Source organism: Canis lupus, chromosome 18, assembly GCF_003254725.2.
Source record: "Canis lupus dingo isolate Sandy chromosome 18, ASM325472v2, whole genome shotgun sequence".
Lineage (NCBI taxonomy): Eukaryota > Metazoa > Chordata > Mammalia > Carnivora > Canidae > Canis > Canis lupus.
The window spans coordinates 51,510,067-51,531,491 of NC_064260.1; the positions used below are offsets into that span (position 1 = coordinate 51,510,067).

Genomic DNA, 21,425 nt, shown 5'->3' on the forward strand with positions numbered 1-21,425 from the left:
GAACCGAGCCAGGCCCAGTGCAGCGCGCGGTTGGGTCCCCTGCGTCGGCTGAGAAACGCAAAAACGTAGACCTGCCTTCCAGACCAACTGGGAGGGCTACAGCAGGATTCCTAGTGTTTAGCAGCCCCTTCCCTCACACCCCTCCACCCCGCACCGGCCAGCACAGAGCAGGTGCCCAGAAAACAGTTGACCATTTATGAGCACTTAACTAAGCACTGGACCCTGCTCTCCACACGCTCTCGTTCTTAAAAACACCTTAGACAGGTGTTTTCTCCTCTGCTTTATAGCTGGAGAAATTGAGGTTCAGAGAAAGGCTTTTGCCAAGGTCAAGGCTGATAATTTTAGGCACTAGCCTCATGAGGTAGAAGTCTTTGAAAATTCAGGGGTGAGAAACTGAACATGAACTTCAGGCCAAGGCTTAAAAAGGAACAAAGTTGTGAGGAAGGGGACCTAAGCCTACTTGAACCCCACCTGGGTCTTACCTCTGTCTCCATCATTACCCAGCCCCAGATTCTTGATCTCCCTCTCTGCTCATCTACCCTGACCTGGCCACCTGCCTCTATCTTCCACCCAAACATTCCCAGACAGAAAAAGAAAACACCAACCAAAATCAAAAATAGTGTTATTAATTCTGGTGTCTCCGAAGCACGAAAAAAAAAAGAAAAAAAGAAACCACCCTTCCCACATTTCAGCCCCAGGTCCAGGCCAAGGGCTGCCGCCTCTGAAGGCAGAGCGGGCCCAGGGGCCAAGTCCAGTCAGTCCTGGCCATGGGCTCGAAGCGGGACCAGCCCATGGATTTGGCTTTTAGGGCCTGGCTGGGAGGCTGCCTGCCTCAGTTTTGGGAGCCCAGGCCCTGGACTAGGGATGAGAGATCAGGGATCAAGGTCAGAGGTCTGGGCCACTTAGTTCTGATACTCTGGCTAAGGCAGCCAGAGGTCAGGGTTCAGATGTGGAAGCCAAAGCCACTCAGTTCTGTGGTCCAGGAGAGAGGGCCAGAGGCCGGGGATCCAAGTTACTGAATCCTGGGGCTGGGATCCAGAGGGTACCAGGCCACTCAGTATTGATGCTCCAGCAGGGGCTGAGCGGCCGGGCTCTCCCGCTCCTCAGCAGGGGCAGGCCAGTCCCCCAGGGTCCCAGTAGGTGTGCCACTTTCAGGAGCACTGCTGTCCAAGCAAGGAATGTCCTTGGCTGCTCTGGGGGGCGAGGAAGCATTGGTGCTGATATCCGGGCTGAGGCTGAGGTCTAGGGGCGCCTAGGGGAGGGGAGAGCGGTTGGTGGAAGAGCAGACCTGAGTAGCTCAGGACCCAATCCTTCCACAGAACCCTTACCTGAGATTTGGGGGTGCCTCCTTTGGGGCTCCCTGAGGCTGGTTCTGCCTCAGATCCCCCTAGCCCCTTTCGACCCCCCAGGCTCCACTTCCCACTGGGACCCTCAGAACTGAGGAGCCCAGGGCCAGGGGGCCTTGAGGGCCGGGGACCCTCCGTGGAGGCAGGGGAGGCAGGGGTTGGTCCAGGGAGCCGAGGGGGTGGCCACTGCAGCAATGGAGGGGGTCGCCCATCACCAGAGCCGCTCAGGGAAGGCCGAGGGCCCCAGCCTGGGCCCGGAGGGAGGGCCTGGTCGCCACTGCCTGTGGGAAACAGGTAAGAGGGTCAAGCTCTCAGCTAGGCTGTCCTCCTCACTCACTGGCTTAGGTTGGCCTTGCTCACTCACCTGCTGTGTTCTCAGGTGTGGAGTGTGCCAGGGCGGGGTTATTGCTGAGGGAGGTTAAGCCACCACCTCCGACACAGTCCGAGTCATCCACGTTCCCACCGCTGTTGCAGCCGGCACCACAGCCTTTATGAAGCCTGGAATGGGGGGTGGCAGGGAGGGACAGGTTGGCAGGCGGAGGGCCTAAGACTCCAGAGGCGCAAGTCCCCAGCTCTAGGACAAGCCAGCTAACATCTCTGAGCCCCAGGATCCCGTCTCTAAGAGATGTTGCCATCTCCTTTTCAGGGTCTTCTAAGAGAGGTGTCATTGACAGCTCAGAAGGCAAAAGGCCACCACTAACTTTGGGAAAGCAGCATGAAGATGGGTCAGCTCTAAGGCAGTGTCACCTCTCAGGACCCAGGCCTGGCTCCAGCACTTCTTCACTCTGAGGCTTAGGAGGAACCTGCTTCACCTCGCTGAGCCTCCGCTTCCCACTCCAGGACCTCAGCCCCACAGGCTCGGGGCAGCGTTCAGGGCTCACCTCTCCCAACTGCGCAGAAGCCAGCGGGCAATGGCACTCAGGCTGACTGGGCCACCCCACAGAGCCCGCAGCTGGGGGTGGCTACCAGCCAGCGAGGTGGTGAGGGGCGACACATAGATGGGGTAGCCCAGCGGCTGGTCACAGGAAGAATTAATCATGTTGCGGAGTGCCTGCTTGGCATTCTGGATACTGCCACGTTCAGGGTTGCGGTTGCGCAGAAACACCAGCTCCTGCTGCTGCCCGGCCCATAGGCCACGGACACACTCACGGTTCACCTGCGGGTGGCCATGCACAAGGGTCAGGGGGGGGGCCAGTGCCTGGCAGGGGGCCAGGTGCCTGGCAGGGATGGGCCATCCGCACCTTGATGACTCGGAAGCTGAGGTGGCGCCGGTTAAGCATGATGATCTTGTACTCGTCGGAGGCATCATCTAGGACGTGGCGCAGAGCCAGCAGTGAGGGTGTGTTGCTGAGGATGGCACTGCGCCAGGCCGGGTCACCCTCATGCGATATGACCAGGCGCTCCTCATTGGCGGCGATGGCATCATACAGAGCAGCCGGCTCCTCGTACTCATCTGGGGACGTGAAGTGGTCCTGGGGGGCCAATGGGAAGCCTGGTCAGTGGCCCCTGACCCGGGGAGGGCTTCATCCCCCAAATGCCCACCCTACCTGGGCACACTTCTCCCCACCTGGTGAAGCTTGAGGGCCATGCGAACCCCAGGTGCCACCACACGATGAAGCAGGTCCATGTCCGCGAAGACCCACTCGTCGCGTGGGGAGGTGATGCGGAAGTCGCCCTTGAACAGGGCGTGCAGGCCATAGAGGAAGGGCTCCAGGCTGGGGATGAGAAGGAACAGGCAAGCATGATGGTTTCTGAGCCCTGGCTCTCCACATGGTGGTCTGAGCTGAGACCATTCTTTATGCTGAGCCTCTGTTTCTCCATCCTGACAAGGCCAGTGTCTGTCTAGGTCCCTCGTAGGGTGGTGAGGAACAGGCAAGGTCTATAAGTGGGAGGTACCCTGCCCGAGGAGAAGAGCCACCCTGAAGGAAGGACTGAGGTGGCTCCTGGGGGCTTCTGGCCCAGAGCTCTTTGTGGAGGGGTTAGAGGGGAACAGGGCCAGACCTGTGGCACTCACCTGGCCGACATGCTATGCGAAGCTGTCCCCAGGGCCCGTCGGCCCAACACACACAGGCCAAAACACAGCGTGACCAGCGGCGAGTTCCAATCTTGGTCCACGGGCTGTGGCACAAGGACCCCGTCCCCAGAGCCCAGCTCAGACCCAGGACAAGGAACCTGGGATGGGGGCCAGGGCCCAGACCAAGGGAGGCCGAAAGAGGAACCCATCCAGGGAAGGGAGGGGGGGCAGCCCCAGGGTAGTGGTGGCCAGACCTGGCTGCGCCGGGAGGCACAGTACTGGATCCACTCGAGGTGCACCGCACAGAAGGAAGGCAGTGAGAGGCCAGAGAGGCGAAGGTCATAGTCCTCATCCACACTCAGTGAGAAGGTGGGGTCCGAGTCAGCATAGCCGGGCGCCCTCACTGGGCGCAGGGCTGCCGAGATGCCCTCATGGCTAAGCCACGCCTCCAGCTTCGGTGAGCGGCTCACGTAGTAGATGATGCTCTGGGAGGAGAGGGCAGGCATCAGAGCTGGGGCCAGTGACTGGGGTGGTGCCCTAGCCTCAGAGGACAAAGCACCAGGATGCTTCCTAGGACACCAACCTCATGTCCCCTCTGAGTTCTCTGAGGCCACATAGGCTAGTGTGCTCCCCTCTCCAAGGCCAGGGAAGAGGAGTGAGAAAGCTACCAGGAAGCACCCTCCACCCCCTGCCTTATAGAGCATCCCCCGGAAGGGTCTGCACTGTGGCAAGTGCTCACCTGCTTGCTTCAAAAGATTCCCCCCCGCCCCGCTTTTTTTTTTTTTTTTTTAAAGATTTTATTTATTTATTCATGAGAGACAAAGGGAGAGAGACAGGCAGAAACACAGGCAGAGGGAGAAGCAGGCTCCACGCAGGGAGCCGGATGCAGGACTCAATCCCAGGTTTCCAGGATCACACCCCGGGCCGAAAGCGGTGCTAAACCACGGAGCCACCTGGGCTGCCCAAGATCCCCCATTTGTAAGACAGACTGAGGCTTGGGAAGACAATGGACTTGGGGTGCCTGGGTGGCTTGGTGGTTGAGCATCTGCCTTTGGCTCAGGTCATGATCCCGGGGTCCTGGGATTGAGTCCCACATCAGGCTCCCTGCAGGGAACCTGCTTCTCCTTCTACATGTGTCTCTGCCTCCCTGTCTCAAATAAATAAATACATACATACATACATACATACATACAAAAAAATCTTTAGGAAAAAAAAAAAAAGACAGCAGACTTGCCTGAAGTTAGTCAGCAGGGCAAACTGAGCTAGGATTGGAACCCCCAGGATCTTACCACATCATAATGCTATGGGATCCATATCTCAGAGGCCTTGGAAGGCCAGGTGGGGGCTGCCTGCAGGCCAGTGGGCCTAAGTGCCTGAGTCACGGGTCCCTTTAGGCAGCCGAGGTGTGACAGCCACAAGGCATCCCCTCAGAAAAAAGGCAGAAGCACATATCGTGTGTCCAAAGTCAGAGGCTCTTGTACCCCTTAAAAGAATGCTGGTTGCTAAACAGGGGTTTGAGCAAATGGAGAAGAGCTTTTGGAAGGCGGACAGGATGGATAGGCAGTGCAAGGCTGGCGGCTGGCAGCCAGCAAGGTTATTAAGATTCCATGTGCCACCCTGGGATGGAGCTGATGGGGCTGGCCCTATGCCTGGGTACAGGGTGAGAAGTCCAGGGCCGGGGAGGGTGCTACAGCTGGCCATGAACAGAGGCCACCCAGGCAGCAGGAGTAGGAATGTCCAGCCGGGTAGCTCTGGTAGAGTATGCAGGCCCAAGGGGCTTCCCTGCACAGCTGCCACCCCACCCAGACACTGCCCCTGGCACCCCCAACTCATCCTTCCAAACTTCACCTGACACTCTCTCTTTGGCAGAGCATTCCCCAGGTACCCCGGACACCTCTACCCAGCTCTGACTGTGCCCAACCTTTGAGGCTGCTGGAGCCATGGAGAGTTAGCTTCCCCCAGGGGATATTAAACTTGGCAGGGGTGGAGCTCATCTCAGTCTGCCAGCCTGAGACTGGCTGGGTGCCTGGTGTGCTACCATGAGGCTGCACTGGCCTTGAACTGGGTTTGTGGGAGCAGGGTGACCTGGGTAAAAGCACTTCTCTGACAACAGGGGAGGAAGGTGGAGAGAACTGTGACCCCTGTATGACCTAAGGCTGGGAATGTCCCCATTTGGACCACAGCCTCTTTCTTGGAGAAGGCGAGGGGCACAAGATTTGCAAACCCTTCCCTAGGAGTGGATGGGTGGATAGAAAAAATTACAGGAATTATAGCTTCTCTGACATGTGTCCCAGATGGGATGTCCATGGGGTAGTAGGACAGCTGGGAGGTGCAGAAGACTGCCCTGGAGAGAACCTCAGGTGAGCAGGCTTCCCTGGGCCCCTCCAGGCCTCCCCTCCAGGCTCTGCATGGGGAGCCCCAGGGTAGATGCTAAGAGGACACAAGGGAATGTGGACAGGAGCCACCCTCACCCCACTCCCATACTAATCCCTCTTCAAGGAGATACACTTAGGCACAGGAGAGGAGGTGACGGAGGTGACAATCCAAAAGAGGCTTCCTAGAACCCAGTCCAGGGCTTCTGCTGGACCCCACACTGCCCACAACCCTCAACAACCCTGCGGGTTCTCAGAGCATCCGGAGTCTGATAGGGAGGCCCAGACTTGGGTCTAAGCTTGCCTCTGCCACCTTCACCTTATCTGGGGCCTCAGGCTAATCGTTTTGTTCTCCCAGCCAGCTTCCACAGCTGAGACATCGGAACCTCTCTGGGAGGGTGTGGTGGGCTTCACCCAGCTCAGGAGGGTTGCCTGGCACAGAGCTTACCCCTCGGTAGGCATCAGTGCTTGGTAGCCACTCCTATGATTATCATTTACCACTACCACTGTGAATATTATCGTCACTGTCCGCTGGTGGGAGTTGGGCAGGGTCCTGATGGTCTAGAAGGCTGGCCTCAGCAGCTGCCCTTCCCAGCACCATGGATTCCCAATGAGGGGATCCATGCACAAGCTGCCCACCTACCCCCAATACTCTGTCCAAGGTACCTCTTCCAGGAGGGTGACAGGGAGCCCTACCCCAGACCCCATTAGAGCCACATAAGCTGCTGGGGCCCCTGAGGCCTACTGGCCAGTGGCAGGTGGCACTTTGCAGGATGCTTAAACTCTCTAAGGCTCCTGTTTCCCTTGGGCAAAATGGGCTCCCAAACATCCTGAAGATGACACTCAGGATGCTCCCAGTCAGTGAGTGCTCATTAGCAGGGACTCTGCTGCCCAGTCACCCGCCGGCCATACCTTGACATAGTAAGTGATGAGGATCTTGCGGAGATCAAACACCTGCAGCATGGAGGCAGCGTTATTGTCGCTGATGCTGTAGCCTTCCAGCACATACTTGCTGGCTGTCACCTCCCAGGCCAGCCAACGCTGCCCAAAGGCGGCATTGAAGGACAGAACCCGAGGCAGGTGGCCAGGCTCACAGCAGCAGCAGCCCTCATCCTCCTCCACGCCCTCTGTGATGGCCTCTACCTCACGCTGCTGGCAGTACGTACCTGAAGGCAGAGAACGGCCAGTCAGGGGGCTGCCAAGACCTCCCTGCCTGCCTTTCCCTCACAAGCACCCAGGCCTTCACCGTTCCCTGCCTGGGGATGCCGTGTGAGTAATCGTTAAATGCAGGGGTCAACAAATGAACCCTTTTCCTCCTGACTCCCAGAGGCCATGGTGAAGACTGCAGTTCAGAGAGGAGTGAGCGGTGGCTTGAGCCGTTCTGTACCCTCAGGACCCTCTTCTGAAACTGGCATCCGACACATACATCTTCCTGAGGGCAAGGAGCTAGCCCATTTACCAGGGGCTATACATGGCGCCCAGCCTGAGCCAAGCCCAAGAAAAGAGAGCAGGCAGGGGGAGCCATGGGAGAACCCAGAGCTCCAGGCCCGGGCTTCCACCAAAGCCACCCACTTGGGCCAGTGGACCCAGAGTCAGGGCAGGGATACAGTGTGGCCACAGAAGACCCTGCTACCTCACCATTCATCCTATGAACCCCATGCCTAGGGAGGAAGAATGCTCTGCTCTAAGTCACTCTGCAAACCAGGGCAGGGCTGGACTAGAATCCAGCACCAGGCCCAGGCCCCACAGCTTACCCCGGAACTCAAGGCCACGCAGCTGGAAGGTGACAAGGCCATTGCCGACCTCAATGAGGTGCACCAGGGCGTTGAGGTAGTCAGAGGCCAGGACGAAGCAGTCACCGGGGCCGTAGTTGCCCCAGCGGCCCAGCACCAGGTCCCCACACAGTGTGTGCTGCAGTGAGCGTGTCAAGTGCTCGTAGAAGATGGAGTTGAGGTTGTTGTCGTCAGCGCCTGAGACCCAAGACAGACAGACAAATGGACAAAATGACAAATAAGCGAGGCCCCCTCCCCAGGGAGGCACCGCCCAAAAGTCCCCTGGATGGCCGAGTACACACCGGGGTTCCGATCCAGCTGTGTGACCAGGCGGGTGTTGGAATGATCCACACGTTTAGTGCTGTTCAGACAGAATGACAACACAGTTGGCCAACAGGGTGAGGCTGCCAGGGTTCAGATGATGATCCTGCCAGCCCACCACCACATCCTCATAGCCCACACCCCTGTTCTCAGGGCAAATGCCATGACAGTCCCATTTCACAGGAGGCTGAGGCTCCAGGACATGAGGGGACTCCCTCAGGAGCACCCAGCCAGGAAGCCCAGGGTGTGAGCCCAAGGCTTGGCCCAACTCAGGTTCTGCCCTCATCAGATCAGTCACCTGAAGCCCACTGTGCTTAAGCACTTGCAACCCTGCTGTGCCCTGTCTCTGCACCCCACCTGGCCTGGGCTCCAAGCTCCCTTTCCTTCCAAGGCCCCTGTGGGTGATCCGCCTGGTCCCTCCAGACTCACTTGTAGTCACGCTCCCAGAACTTGAGGGGCCGAGCATAGGACATGATGAAGACGGCGCTGCCCAGCAGGGGGTTGAGCGGTGTGGAGAAGAGTGCGGAGAGCAGAGCTTGAACAAACAGCATGGCCGAGTCTGGGCACGAGTCAAGGAGGCGGCGGGCATACGGACCCGCCCTGGCCTCCCTCACCACCCCACCCCGTGCCCCCCATCAACCCACCCCACACTCCCTCATCCAGTCCCCCTCCCCACACTCCCCCAGCCAGGCGGCGGGCAGCAGGCCGGCAGGCTGGGTACGTGGCACGGCAAAGGGCTGGGCAAAAGCATGGAAAGCTGAGCCCCAGGTGATCTGCCAGGGCGCGATGTAGGTCAGCACGAAACGTAGCTTGTACAGCAGGTCCCACAGCTGGCAGAGTCAGAGGAGGTAAAAGTAGACAATACGCAGGTCACACAGAGGTGCAGTTGGCCAAGGACCCATTCAGAGCCTCCACTACCCCAGTGGCTGCCACGTGGGAGTCAAGCTCCAAGCTCACGCCCAGCCCTTTCTCTCTGGACCTGGCTCAAAGCACCTGTTCCTGTTAGCAAACCCTCTAAGGGAGCATTAGCCATCTATTTGCAGGACCACCCTGTGAGCTTCCTATTCTTGCCCCGTTTCACAGATGAGAAACTTCAGAAAAAGCAGAGCAGGACAATGAGTTGCTCAAGCTATCAGTGATGAGGCTGGACTTCCACCATGATGCTGAAAGTCGAGACAAGCCCTGCCCTCAGAGAGGGGCACAGTTTGGATCACTACCGTCTGGAACCAGACCAGAAAACTGGACTGGAAAGCCCACGTAGAAGAGAAAAAGGCTCAGGGCTTTGCCGGGATCCCACTGCAGGCAACCCTACAGGCCTTCCAGACAGTGCCAGAGAATGGTTCTTTGTTTGGTGATCCCCCTCAACCCCAGATCAGGGCACACCACAGCTTGGCAGATTCAGGGAGCCCCACCCCATACCCCGATCCATCCAGGCCCCAGGGGCTTGTGAAACTCTGCTCTTAACTGCTCCCCAGGGCTGTGGCTGGGAGAGGGGCAGAGCTCAGAGGCTGGTTCCCAGAGGACAAGGACAAATCCTCACCATCTAGTAACTGCTTAAGAGGAAGATGAGAACAGGCAGTGAAGTCAGAAAGACCGGCTCACCAATTCTCTAGGGAACCCGAAGCAAGTCACTTTAGCTCTGTAAACCACAGCTTCCTCTGTGTCCCTCGGGAACCTGGGGCTGATGTGGCGCTGCAGGCCCCTGGGGAAGTTCTCCCCACCACCAAGGCAGAAAAGTCCTGCTCTCCTGTACAGCCCAGAGCCTACAACTCAGCCACCAACTCACCTTGCTGCAGAGCAGGGACATGAGGAAATAGTCAAGCAAAAAGCCCTGGGAGAGGCGCGGGTAGTCGAAGTGGAATAGCAGGACAGTGAAGGCCAAGGTCAGGTACTGCTGGGGTGGGCAGCAGAAGGCTGAGCGCAACAGCTTCAGCCCAGCCACAGTCATCAGCAGTGCCCGGCAGCTGTGGGTGAGGAACAGACATTGTGTGCCAAGTGGGACTCAGGGGGCGGAGGCGGTGGGTGCCCATCCCTCCCGAATCCTGGACTGGGCTCTGCTGGGCTGGGCCCTACTCTCGGGGGGCCAGGGACTCTCAGTCATCACTGTTTTAAGACCCATCTGGGAGACACATGTTTTCAAACAGAAGGGTATCAGGATCCAGAGCATTGTGATAGCTTGCTGGGCAACTGAGGCAGGTTGCATTCCCTCCATGGGCTTCAGCGTCCCACGGGCCCCTGGGAATGTGGACTGTGAGATGGTGGGGGGTGGGGCCGTCCTTACGAGAGGCAGAACTTGTCTGGGTGGCTGACAACAGTGTGGGCGTCCACCGTGAGGGCGTTGAGCACCACGGCAGGGTAGATAAGATACTTCTCGATGCACTGAAGGCTGGCATAGAGCTTCTCAAACCACATCACCTGAGCAGCACCTGCAACAGAAGGCAGGACTGTTGGTCCTCCACATCCCCCTCTCCCTGCAAGGTCAGGTCAGGTGCCCTCTTGAAGAGAACCCGAAGGGAGGGCTGAAGGGAGGGCAAACTATAAGATGTGGCTCTCCAGGTTCCCAGAGAATTTGTGGCAGCTCAAATGAGGGCGATGAGGCCCGGGCAAGGCGTGTCAGGGTCTTCGGGTACATGCTTTTGCCTGCTCTGCAGTCTATATAAACAAACCTAAGGAGGATGTCCTAGATGCCCACTGGAGCCAAGGCAGGCTAGGTAAGGCCCACATCCTCAGAGACCCAGGTCACTGGCACCTGGCTTGAGCTGACTGTGGGAATGCACAGACCAAATGAAAACCAGCCAGGGAGATCTAGTCTATCGACAACCAGTTGATAATTCTGGACAACAGATCCCTACAGGGCCCTTGGAATTGTACATCCTCCATCTCCCCACAGAAAGCAAGATGGGCAGAGAAAGGGCAGGGTGGGCAGCGAAGCAGGGGCCCAGCCAAGGCACAGCAGGCATGAGGAGAGGACAGGGGCAGGGCTGCAAAGGGGCCCCGCAAGGACAGCGCGGCTGGACAGAACCAAGTGGACAGGGCAGTGTGGGCAGAGGCTGCCCCCTGCTGGCACTCTCAGCCAAGAGAAGGCTGCCCTCTCACCAGGCTGCAGGTCCTGCGGGAAATCAGAGCAGCAGGGGTGCAGGGGCCCCAGTCCCAGGGCAGGGACTCACCTCGAACTTCATACTGGCTGTACTCCGATGGCTTCAGCACGGGCTGTGACAGGCAGAACCAGGGCAGCTGTTTGCGGAGCTGCGGCAGCAGGTAATGTGTGAAGAAGCCCACAGCCCCGGCCAGAGCATACAGCACGAAGCCCAGGACTGACTGCAGGGGAGAGGCCAGAGGCTCAGCTTAGAGGAGCGGGCCAAGGAGCCCACAGGGCCTGGGCACAGGCCAGGAAGGGGTGGAGAGGAACATGAAGACATGGGTGCCCAGGGCCCTCAGGTGGAGTGGGCTCCTGTGAAGACTGAGGGGGCAATGGGGGCGGGGGGGGGCACACGCACCTTCAGGGCAATGAAGACAGTGCTGGCACTGATGGCAAAAGTGAGGACAGCAATCACCACACACATCACCAGGTCAGAGTGCAGGACCTCACGCTGCAAGGCCAGGAAAGACTAGCTTGGGTGCCCACCACCCAGGGCAACCACACACTATTAGCCCTCCGCCCCGAGAGTAGAACCCCACACTTCAGGCTCTCACCACCGACTGGCGCATCTTGTCTGGCAGTGGGTCTGGGGGCTCAGCCCGAGCAGTCTCTAAGCTCCGCTCCTCCAGCTCGGGGAAGAGCTTGCTCCGGATCAGAGACCTGGGTTGGGTGAGAAAAGGCAGGAGCCCGGAGTCTGCGGAGGCCATTCTTCCTCCCACAGATTCCAGGGTCAGTTGGTGACAGGCACATGCACAAGACCACCCCTCCAACCCTTGCCATGCACAGACACTCACACAAACACACACATGCGCACAGACAGGCACATGCAGGCACCCACCAGAGCACAGTGGGGTCACTGCTCTGACGGCTCAGGTGGTAGGACAGTGCCACCAGGAGGCCACAGAAGACCGAGAAGAGGACAGGGACGTGCTGCTCCGGCCAAGGAGTCTGGGGAGAGAACCCATGCTGGTCAAGGGAGGCAAGGGTAAGCGTGGTGGTAGGGGGATCCCCCCATGGGAGAAGCCACTGCTGAGCCCACTTTGCAGCCCTATCCCACCCCACCCCCCAGGTCTCAGCATGCCCCCCCACCCCATAGGTCATCCCTACCTTGATGGCCCCAAGGCAGAAACCATAGAGCAGGGCAGCAGCCAGCAGGCTGCGAGAGAGGCTGAAGACTGCAGTGAGTGGACTGGTGGCGGCTGTGAGGGGAGAAACAGCAGGTAAAGCCTAACTTCCATCTGCTGGCACCTCACCTCACCCCCACCCCACTGCCCCTTGATTCCCACAAGCTAACCTCCCTGCAACCCATCCCCAGCCCATTCTCCTCTGGTCCCCAAGCCTTGAGAAGCCTTCAGATCTTCTGGCATTCTTGGGTTTAAACCATTGCTTGGGAGGGGGCAAGATGGGCTCTTGAAATCCACAGTATAAACAGAGGAGAAGGATCAGCAAAAGGCTGGAGCCACATACCTAAACCACAGCACTTCCTGGGCCTCACGCTGCCCCCCCCAACCCCCAAGCCACCTATGGGCCCCATACCTGTACCCCCGAAGCCGTGCATATCTATCTGCTCCAGCAGGTACATGAGGCAGGTGTTGACCTGGGGCAGGAGGCCCAGGAGGAAGACGAACGGGAAGCACAAGGTGAATACTGGCAGGGAGGGAAAGCAAAGGCCCAGTCGGTCAGCCCGCAGGCCACCCCCTGGCTCACCCTTGGGACTTCGCTCCCCTGGGCCACCTCAACGTGGCCCAGTCTCACCAGTGGCCACGTCCCGGGCACAGAAGAAGAAGGAGGCGGAGAAGAGCGTGAGGCCATACAGGGAGACGGGTGGGAAGGGCTGAGCTGAGCCCAAGGCGTCCAGTAGCCAGATGAGCAGACAGCAGATGCAGAAGTAGACAGGCCGGCTATATGCGATCACCCAGTTGTGGCCCTGGGAAGTGGGACTGTGAGGAGCCAGATCTCCCTAGCTGACCAACCCACACACACGTACACACACACACACACACACACACACATGCACGCACATGTTAATGCATGCTCGTGTACCCTGTCCATGGCCCTGGATCCAAGACAGAAAGCTTGGCAGGGTGAGGGCCACGGGACTGAGGATCTGAGGACCTCCCAGGACCCTCCCAGGACCCTCCAAGCCTATCTCAGCCCCCTGCCTGAGCCTCCTGGGTAAAGGCACAGGTACTCACGTGCATGGGAGATGCCGCATCAGGCTGGACACTCTGGAAGAGACAGGAGCTACATTGGCAACAAGAGCCAGAGCCCAAGAGAGGGTCAGAGACCCCCAGACTGCTTAGTTCTACCATTGGGACCGTCAGGAGTGACCAGGGCAGGAACCTAAACCATCCTGAGCCTCAATTCTCTCATTAGAAAGATGGGGGGCTGATTACAGGGGCTTTTAAGCACCTTATCTGCTTTCTAACTCACACTCCTCAAAACAGGTTGTGGGAACAGAGACGTCTGGAAAGAGATGGGTGGGGGAAAGAAAGCCAAGGAATAAAGCCTGACCTTCAGCAGGGAATACTGGCAGGAGGCAATGACCAAACAGAACTGGAAGACCCAGATATCCGTGAAGAAGCCCTTGAGCAGCAACAGGTAGCCCAGGAAGGCAACAAGGCTGCTGAGGCCGACGCCAAGTATGTTCTCCACCAGCCCGCGAGTCCTGGAGAGACAGCAGGGTCAGGGTACATCCATCACCTTCCCGGCTAATGGGGCAAAAGCAGGTTGGGTGGGAAGACAGGACCCAGCCACAAGGACCCACATTTGAGGCTGTGCCCACACCACCCCTCATCCTCTAAATATCTGAACCTATATACCTTTTAGGGACAGGGCCAGGTCGCACCTGTTCAGGAAGCTGCCCCATTGCTACCCTGCATACGAATCTTTGCCCCTTCTAGACTCTAAAGACTCCAAGCACCACCACCCTGGGGCTTGCCTGGCTCCAGCTAATGTGTGCCCCATCAAGCATGCCCAACAAACACTGTGCCAGGGAGGAAATCCAAAGTGTGGGAAGCCAGGACCCAGGCTCAAGGCCCAAGTCATCCACATAGACAACAAAAGTCATCTGACTTCTGATCTGACTTCCCCAGCCTCAGTTACCCCATAAGAAATGGGGAGATTGAGACAAAGGGTTTGCTAGTTTTTTTAGACCATAAAACTCAACTTTGTCAAATCTAATTCAGAAGAAAATAAAAGCAAGAGACTAGATGAGAATCGTTTGTTTTGAGCAGAACTTTTGGACAGGGGGACGCCTGGGTGGCTCAGCGGTTAAGTGTCAGCCTTTGGCTCAGGTTGTGATCCCGGGGTCCTGAGATCGAGTCCTGCATTGGGCTCCCCACAAGTAGCCTGCTTCTCCCTCTATCTATGTCTCTGATTCTCCCTCTCTGTGTCTTTCGTGAATAAATAAATAAACCTCCTAAACTCCTAAAAAAAAAAAAAGAAAACACATACACAAAAAGAAACTTTTGAACAGGGAATAACCACAGCAGCCCCCACTCGGCCACCTCTTTTCACCCCAGAGGAACCTAGTAAAACCCCACTGCAGACCCCACCCCTCAATGTACCTTCAGTGACCCCCGGCAGTTAGGTTCTCTAATGCAATTACGGCTTCCACACGTTTAGAGGGTCCAGAAGGCCAGGGGCCAGGGACTGGGGACCAGGCAGGCAGGCACTCACCGGTCCAGCAGGGCCAGGAGGGCCAGCCGCTCGTAGCGCACAGATGTCCAGCGGCCAGGAAGAAGCCAGTACTTGTAGCTGTGCTGGGCGCGGGGCGGTGCCTCCTCCATCAGCGTCTGCTCCTGGGATTCGTGCAGGGAGTCCTGGTCCAGCAGGTCAAGCTGCGGTCCCCATACCGCAGCCATCAGCCCCTCGCCCCCCAACCTGGCCCACTGCCACCATTCCCCTTCCCAGGGCCCGCTGGCTCGTCAGCCATTGCCTTGGGCACAGGAAGTCCCCGCCATCTAGTGGCCCTATGGCCTATCCTGATCTTCCACCACAAAGGCATGCTCCTTTCTTTCTCCAGGTCCCCAAGACACGGCTCAATGGCAGCTGGGGCTGCTAGGGTTGCTGAGGGCCAGAATCGCCAGTGCCTGTGCCTGTTCTCGCTGCTCGGGTACCCTCTCCTGCCTCTTTCTGGGCTCAGTGAAATCCACCCTGTCCTTTGGGACCTGGTACAAATGCTACCATCCTCCCGGACAGAGCATCAAGGTCACTCTGACCACTCTACCGCAGAGCACACAAAGTACCAGCCCTGACGACAGGCCCGCTGATGGCTATGCTATGAGGCCCGAGACAAACTACTGGATCTCTGGGAATTTCTTGTGTCCTTCATTCAGTAAATACTTAGAGGGCAAGCTGTGGGCCTGGCCCTGTACCCAGCCTTGGAGATACCATGCAGAGCCAAAGTTGCACAGCCCCCGCCTATGGATGTGGCCATCAGCTCTATCAGGACCATGGTGGCTACCCTGTATGACAATTAGGGACAATAAGTGCCTCAGTAAGGGAGACATGGGGCTTCCAGACACTGCATGTGCTCTATGACCCTGAGCATTAGATGTGTGGGTACCTCTTTTACCACTGTTCTTCAAGTCCCGAGTCTGTGTTTTATGTGTCTTTAATGCTTCTACTATTACTACAGCGACCATGTGAATTATTGTTCAAACTGGGACACTTCCAGGAGTGAAATGGGAGGGTACGGTAACAAGCACAGAGTACCCCAAGCCGTGCCATGAGCCTGGGCCCAGCCCAGTAAGCTGACCAGTCTCTTCTGCAGGTTTCACCATAGATACCCACTGCCCCCTCTACCTATGGGACCCTACAGAATAAAGATACTCCAGGCACGCTTGTCTGATAAGCAAACGGACAACTCCTTGAATCACAGAGATCCAGAGCCTGCACACCCAGTGCCAGCTGTCAAAGGTCAGGACAGACACCTAGGGCCCCCTAAAGCCCTCACTCGAGTGGCCAGTCCCCCTGGGTGCCTGGGCAACTGCTCTGCGACCTGCTCCCCTGCTGCTGCCCCTCCTGCAGGTCCTTCCCTGACCATTGGCTCCTCACCTCTGGGATCTCCAGGGGCACACGGCGCACCTGCATGCCCTGCAGAACCACGGGCCTTGGCTGCAACAGGTTCAGGCTGCCCGCTGCCTCAGGGACATCAGCCGAGTGGAAGCTGGAGGAATGTGAGTGGCGGTCCCTGTGGGAACAGCAGCCATGAAGACTGGGGCCACTGTTGAGCCCTGGGACAGCGGTGGGATTAAGGCCACAGCCAGGCCATACCTGGGGGCCTCAGGGGGCTGCTCAGATACCCAAAAGGAGGATCTGGAGAAAGCAAGTGGCAGAAGTGCCTCCCTCCCAGGCCCTGGGCTTCCTGGAAGCCTCCTGCCTAGAAAGGTCATGTTCCTACAGTGTCAAAGGATCCCTGTAAGCCTGGCCTTTGCTGCTCCCCACTCCCTTCTAGAAGTTCTGAGCTGCCCCTGCGAAGAAAGAGAAAATCCCCAGAAATGGCAACCCACCAGGCTGCTGGCCAGGAGAGCTCAGGACTGGGGACTCACCACGCTCCGTTGGCTGCCTGCTCCCCCTGCTGCCCCACGGGGTTCTCATAGCCGCCTCCAGCTAGGCCAAAGGTATAGGAACGCCGCACGCCTGGGTCAGGGGTGTGGGACACAAGGCAGCACGTCAGGGACAGGAGCCCTGGACCTGACCCAAGTGGACCATCTGATGAGGAAGAACCCCATCCCCTGGTCCCCTGCATGACAGCCCAGCCCCTAGGGACCACAAGCTGAGGCAGAGCGGGCCTGTGGGTCAGCCTGCCCTGGGTTTGGGTCCCTGTTCTGCCATTTGCTCAACTGTCACTTCAGGTTGTGCCTCAGCTTCCACAGAAGCAGAGCAGGGATAACGAGACCACCCACGTCTAGCTGCAAGTGTGACAGCAGGCAGCACAAGTAAAGTGGTCGCTACAGACCCGAAAGGGTGCTAAGTACCCAATAGAGCAAGTACTACCACTGGGGCGACAAAGACGTGCAGCAGAAAGGGGCGGGGGGTGGGGAATGCTGGGATCAGGGGCTTGGCCACAGGACTCAGAGAGGGGCTCACCGCTTTCGTCGTAGAAGTAGTGCACAGCACCCTCAGACGTGTCATCGAAGGTGCAGGCTTCGTGCACGGTGGCACCGGCCCGTGTGAGCAGCAGCGAGGAGGCGAAGTGCAGGGCAGAGGGCAGTGTCAGCGCCCGGGAGTGAGAGGCAGCCCGGCCACGCTGAGCCTCCTGCAGGCTGCTGAGGAGGGGTCAGCACTTAAGTGAGCGCCACTCAGAGCCACTGGCCCCCACTGCCCCTCTGACCAACCAGTAGGTGCTCACCTGGGTGGGGAACCCATGACAGAGGCTGGAGGAGTAGGGTTGCTGCCTGCATTGTGGCGTCTGCGGATGGCCTGAGTCCGCCACACACTGCTTGTGCGGTCCCGTTTGCCAGGCTCCTCAGCTGCTGCCCAGAGAGAGGTCCCATGCGTAAGCCAGAGAGACTTGGACACAGCCTTGGACATGGTTGGGGCGAGGGAGGGCAGGAGGGGATAGCTGCTCCTGCACGGAGCTAAAGGTCAGGCCTAATCCAACTGTGACCTGCCTCTGGGGCCTAGCCAGGTCACCTAACCACTCATGACTCAGTTTCCACATTTGGAAATAAGGACAAGATCTTCCCCTGCCCTGCTGACAGCCCAGGAGAATGAATGTGGATGCTGAGAGTTGTCGATGGGTAGGTGCTTTGTGCAAACTACAGGACCTGGAGCTGAGTGTCTGAGGTCTCCCAGCCCTGCTTATCTGAGGGGTTCGGCAGGTGTCACTCAACCACTCAGTCCACATCCACCTGCTGCCTGAGACAGAGGCTAAGATGACTCTGACTGGCTCCACTCCAGCGTAGCCCTTGTCCAAACCCACGCCCAAACCTAGCTCGCCTCCCTACCCCCACCCCCCAGCACAGCAGGCACTCACCTCCCCCCACAGCACCTTCCTCTTGCAGCTCCCCCCGCCAGCCGGGTTGGTTGGCAGCAGGTCCCCTGTGGACCTCAGCAGGCAGCAGAGCAGGCTCAACAGAAGCCAGCTCCACCCCCGCCTGGGCCTCCAGCTCAGCCTTGGAGCCAGCCAGGGGGGCCCTCAGGACATCACCCCCTGCCCCATCCATGCTCAGCACACGGGCATGTGTTTTGGCGCTGGCGGTACTAGGCGTCCGCTGGGTCCCATAGGGCCGCTTGGGGGGTACAGCAGTCCCCTCCTCAGCCCCATGAGGGGCCCGTCGCTTCCGGGGTCCCCCTGCTGCACCACGGGAGCTCTCAGGGGAATAACAGGAAGTAGAAGAAGAACTGTCAGTACTGTAGCGGCGCTGAGATCGGAGGCTAGAGGCTGGGCTCAGTTCACTGCCCTCGCTGGTGTCTTCATCCTCAAAGAAGCCCCCACTTTCAAGCAGGGGCCGCCGAGGGGCACGGCCAGGAGGAGAGTGTCTTCGCATGGGTGGCCGCCGTTTGGTGGGCCGCAGCAAGGCCAAGTCCTTGGGCCGCACAACCAGGAGTGGCTCAGCTGGGCCCGGTGGTGTCCCTGCTCCTATGACTGTATCAAAGGAACGCAGCGTGTCATCTGAGGGGACTCCAGCATCTGGCGATGCAGGCAGCTCAGCCTCAGAGGGTGGGTCTGTGTCGCTGCCCTCCGGGGCTTGCCCACCGGGAGGGCTGTCCAGGTGGGTTGAGTTGGTCTTCTCACTCTTGAAGCTGCTCAACGTCTCCCTGTCAGTGCCACTGAAGCAGGAATCTGAGGAGCCTGCTTTCTGGGGCGTGGGCTCACCCGAGCCCCGCCGGTCCAGGGGCTGGTAGCCGCCTGCTCCCCGGCGCTGTTCCCGTCGACTGCTGGTCCTCACCAGGGCCCGCTCAGGCCGGGTCAGGGTCAGGAAGCTCTTGCTCAGCTCCTGGCTGAGGCTCCCCTTCAGAAGGGGGCTCATGGGAGTGTCGGCCACACTGCTCCCACTCCAGGGGGCTCCATCCCCAGCCAAGGGAGAACGTTCTGAAGAGTCTGTGCTGGGGAGAGAGGGGTCTGGGGCAGCCCCCGGGGGTGTCTGGGGAAGGTCTCCAACTATCAGAAAAAAGGAAGACAAAATGAGGGGAGGGCATGCTGCAAAAGGAACCAGCTGCTGAGGGGGTCCTGTGGCCAGGCCACAGGATGAGGTAGGCTACAGGACGGGGCAGATGGGGCAGGACAACGAGAAAGCCCCATCCTAAAGGACAAAGAGAGCTCCGGAGAAGCAAAAGTTGAGGTGACTCAAAGACCAGATAGCTAGTCCTCCCCCTAAGCCCCTGCCACGTCACCCCCACTCACTCAGTTTCTCCTGTGAGCTTAGCTTCAGCATCTCTCGATCCGCTGAGGTCACGATCACATTATTGCTGCCCTGCTCTCGCACCAGCTCCTTGATGTCTGCAACCACGGCCCCACAGGTGTCAGCAGGACTTCGAGGCATCGCTGTGCCATCTCATTCCACACCGCCAAATTCAGACCTGAGCAGCAGCCACCTACCTCTGAGGGGCCCAGAGTCCTCCATCCGGGGCAGCAGCTCCTGAGCAAAGAGAAAAATGAAGGAACAAAAAGAGTAAGAAGTAGACTCAGGACATACCCCAATGGGGATGGGCTCCCAGGAGAGGAGTGGGACGGGGTAGCTACGGACCACTCACCGAGACCTGGTTGAAGCCAAACACAGAATGCTGGGAGCTACAGCGTACCGGGGGTGTGGAACTCACTTTCCGAAACACTGTCATTTCCACTCCAGGGTCCCTAGCAGTGGAGAAAAGCATCAGCTTTCAGCTAACCTCCTGCCCCTTTATACTATACTTCCTCCACTACCCCAGCACTCCTTTCTTCTCAAAGGTCCTCTCACAAGTCTGGGGCTGACCACAGAACAAGTGCCCACCTGCTCATGGACCCAATGTCCCTAAGGCCCCAGTGCTTAAGCCCAGGCACTAAGCACCCTTAATTCCCAACACAGCCCCTCCGAGACTCACCTGGGCAGACTGCTGTCCCCCTGTGCAGGCTCCTCCTCTGGCTCCCCCATGGTAGAGTTACGCTTCTCCACAATCTCGCCCTGATCGAACATAGCGTGTAACCGATAGTTCACAGTCTTGATGGTAGTGAAGATGACAGCCACCACGAGGCAGTACACGCAGGCCACCATCAAGCTGGGGGGCAGGACCTGGAGGTGGCAACAAGTCAGGTTCCCCCTCACGCAGCCCTGTCCCTATGGGGTAGACCTACCACCAAAATCATAGCTAGTTCACAAGAGTTCATCACCCATCCCTCGGAACTGCTACAAAGACCCTCCTCAGGGAACTCTGTCCTCTTACTGAAGAGAAATTAAGTGAGAGACTCAAGGTCACCCAGCCCAGGAAAGGAATAATTTGGCCACTTCTCCATATACCCCCAAACTCTGCAGGGGGTCCTCTGTCTCCACACCCCACGCGCCCAAGGCATATCCCCAAATCCCTGCCAGCTTGGCACCCCTCCGTGACATCTGCCCTCCCTTTCCCCAGAGGGGGGTTACAGGTGGCGGGAGCATCTCACCATGTACAGCAAGAAGGGAAAGGTGAGCAGGAAGATCCAGACATAAAGGTGGAAGCAGTTGGAGAAGGTGCTCTGGTGCGGGTCGAAGAACCAACCGCCGGTGAGCGAGGCCCACACCCCCTGGCGCAGGATCTGCAATACCTGCGACCCCATGGCCCCGCCGCTGCTGCGCGCGCCCCCCTCCCGGGACCCTCATGGGGGCGGCCGCCGGCCCACGCCCCGCCTGGCGCCCGAGGGCCCCGGGGCCCGGCCTCGCGCTCACGCCATGGCCTCCCACAGCCGGAGAGAGGGGTCGGCTGGGCGAGGGGGCGGGCAGGGGGCGGGGCCGACCCGGGCAGTCAGCGGTGCGAGGCCTGGACGCGGGGGTGGAGCCTCATCAGGGGCGGGGTCCAGGCCCCCACCCCTGGCCCACAACTGCTCCGAGAGGCCGAGCCGGTAGACAGGCGCGGGGCACGGGCCAGACCCTCGTCGGCGGCATCCAGAGATGGGCGTGGGGTGGGTGCTCCGGGGATGCAGGCGACGGCTCCCTCGGCTCCGGCCCGGGGAGAGCCCCGGGACCCTGAGGTCCACTTCCGGGGTTACAGGTCACTCGCTTCGGTCTCCGCGATCGCCCGGCTACTGCGGGACCCGGCCCAAGGGGGAGGCCGGAAGGAGCAGCGAGCCGCCAGCCAGCAGTGGCGCATGCGCCCGACCGGCCTAGTTGGGACCCGGAAAAGGAAAACTTGAAGGCATGAAACCTGACGCACGCGCAGGAAGGTCGTGGAGCGCTAAGACGCGGCGGAGCCCTTTGGGCGTGCGCGGAGTCCAGGCCTAAAAGAGCTCCAAAAGTGGTAGCGCTAGGGCGCATGCGCACGCCCAGGCGTTGTCCACCC

The 21,425-nt window shown here is 59.0% G+C and overlaps 1 protein-coding gene across 6 annotated transcripts; it reads right to left on the reverse strand.

Annotated features, from left to right (window-relative positions):
* Positions 1 to 605: 605 nt before the first annotated feature.
* On the reverse strand, positions 606 to 21,339 carry PCNX3 (pecanex 3). 6 transcript variants are annotated; one of them, XM_049096930.1, is made up of 35 exons: positions 20,554 to 21,339; positions 19,998 to 20,185; positions 19,671 to 19,770; positions 19,516 to 19,555; positions 19,321 to 19,416; positions 17,950 to 19,077; positions 17,323 to 17,443; positions 17,061 to 17,236; positions 16,520 to 16,610; positions 16,026 to 16,161; positions 14,646 to 14,806; positions 13,479 to 13,632; positions 13,160 to 13,192; positions 12,720 to 12,891; positions 12,501 to 12,611; positions 12,072 to 12,163; positions 11,803 to 11,912; positions 11,519 to 11,624; positions 11,323 to 11,415; positions 10,993 to 11,143; positions 10,107 to 10,251; positions 9,612 to 9,789; positions 8,547 to 8,655; positions 8,255 to 8,384; positions 7,807 to 7,865; positions 7,487 to 7,702; positions 6,645 to 6,898; positions 3,615 to 3,845; positions 3,361 to 3,464; positions 2,914 to 3,061; positions 2,588 to 2,818; positions 2,228 to 2,502; positions 1,711 to 1,844; positions 1,329 to 1,627; positions 606 to 1,252 (listed from the first exon to the last, which is right to left on the reverse strand). In XM_049096930.1, exons 1-35 carry the CDS (start codon positions 20,704 to 20,706, stop codon positions 1,055 to 1,057), a joined length of 6,123 nt encoding a protein of 2,040 aa, XP_048952887.1. In that variant the 5' UTR covers positions 20,707 to 21,339; the 3' UTR covers positions 606 to 1,054. The 6 variants fall into 6 exon arrangements, with proteins under 6 accessions (XP_048952887.1, XP_048952885.1, XP_048952886.1 ...); XM_049096928.1 differs by having other exon boundaries at positions 17,061 to 17,239; XM_049096929.1 differs by having other exon boundaries at positions 17,323 to 17,446.
* Positions 21,340 to 21,425: the final 86 nt, after the last annotated feature.

Excerpts from the sequence above, each read along its gene's own strand:
- PCNX3 (XM_049096927.1), bottom strand. The coding sequence starts at position 20,706 with ATGGGGTCGCAGGTATTGCAGATCCTGCGCCAGGGGGTGTGGGCCTCG. Across the intron at positions 19,417-19,515 it reads GGACTCTGGGCCCCTCAGAG|ACATCAAGGAGCTGGTGCGA; the intron begins GTAGGTGGCTGC and ends CCGTGGTTGCAG. Across the intron at positions 1,628-1,710 it reads CACACCTGAGAACACAGCAG|GCAGTGGCGACCAGGCCCTC; the intron begins GTGAGTGAGCAA and ends TGTTTCCCACAG.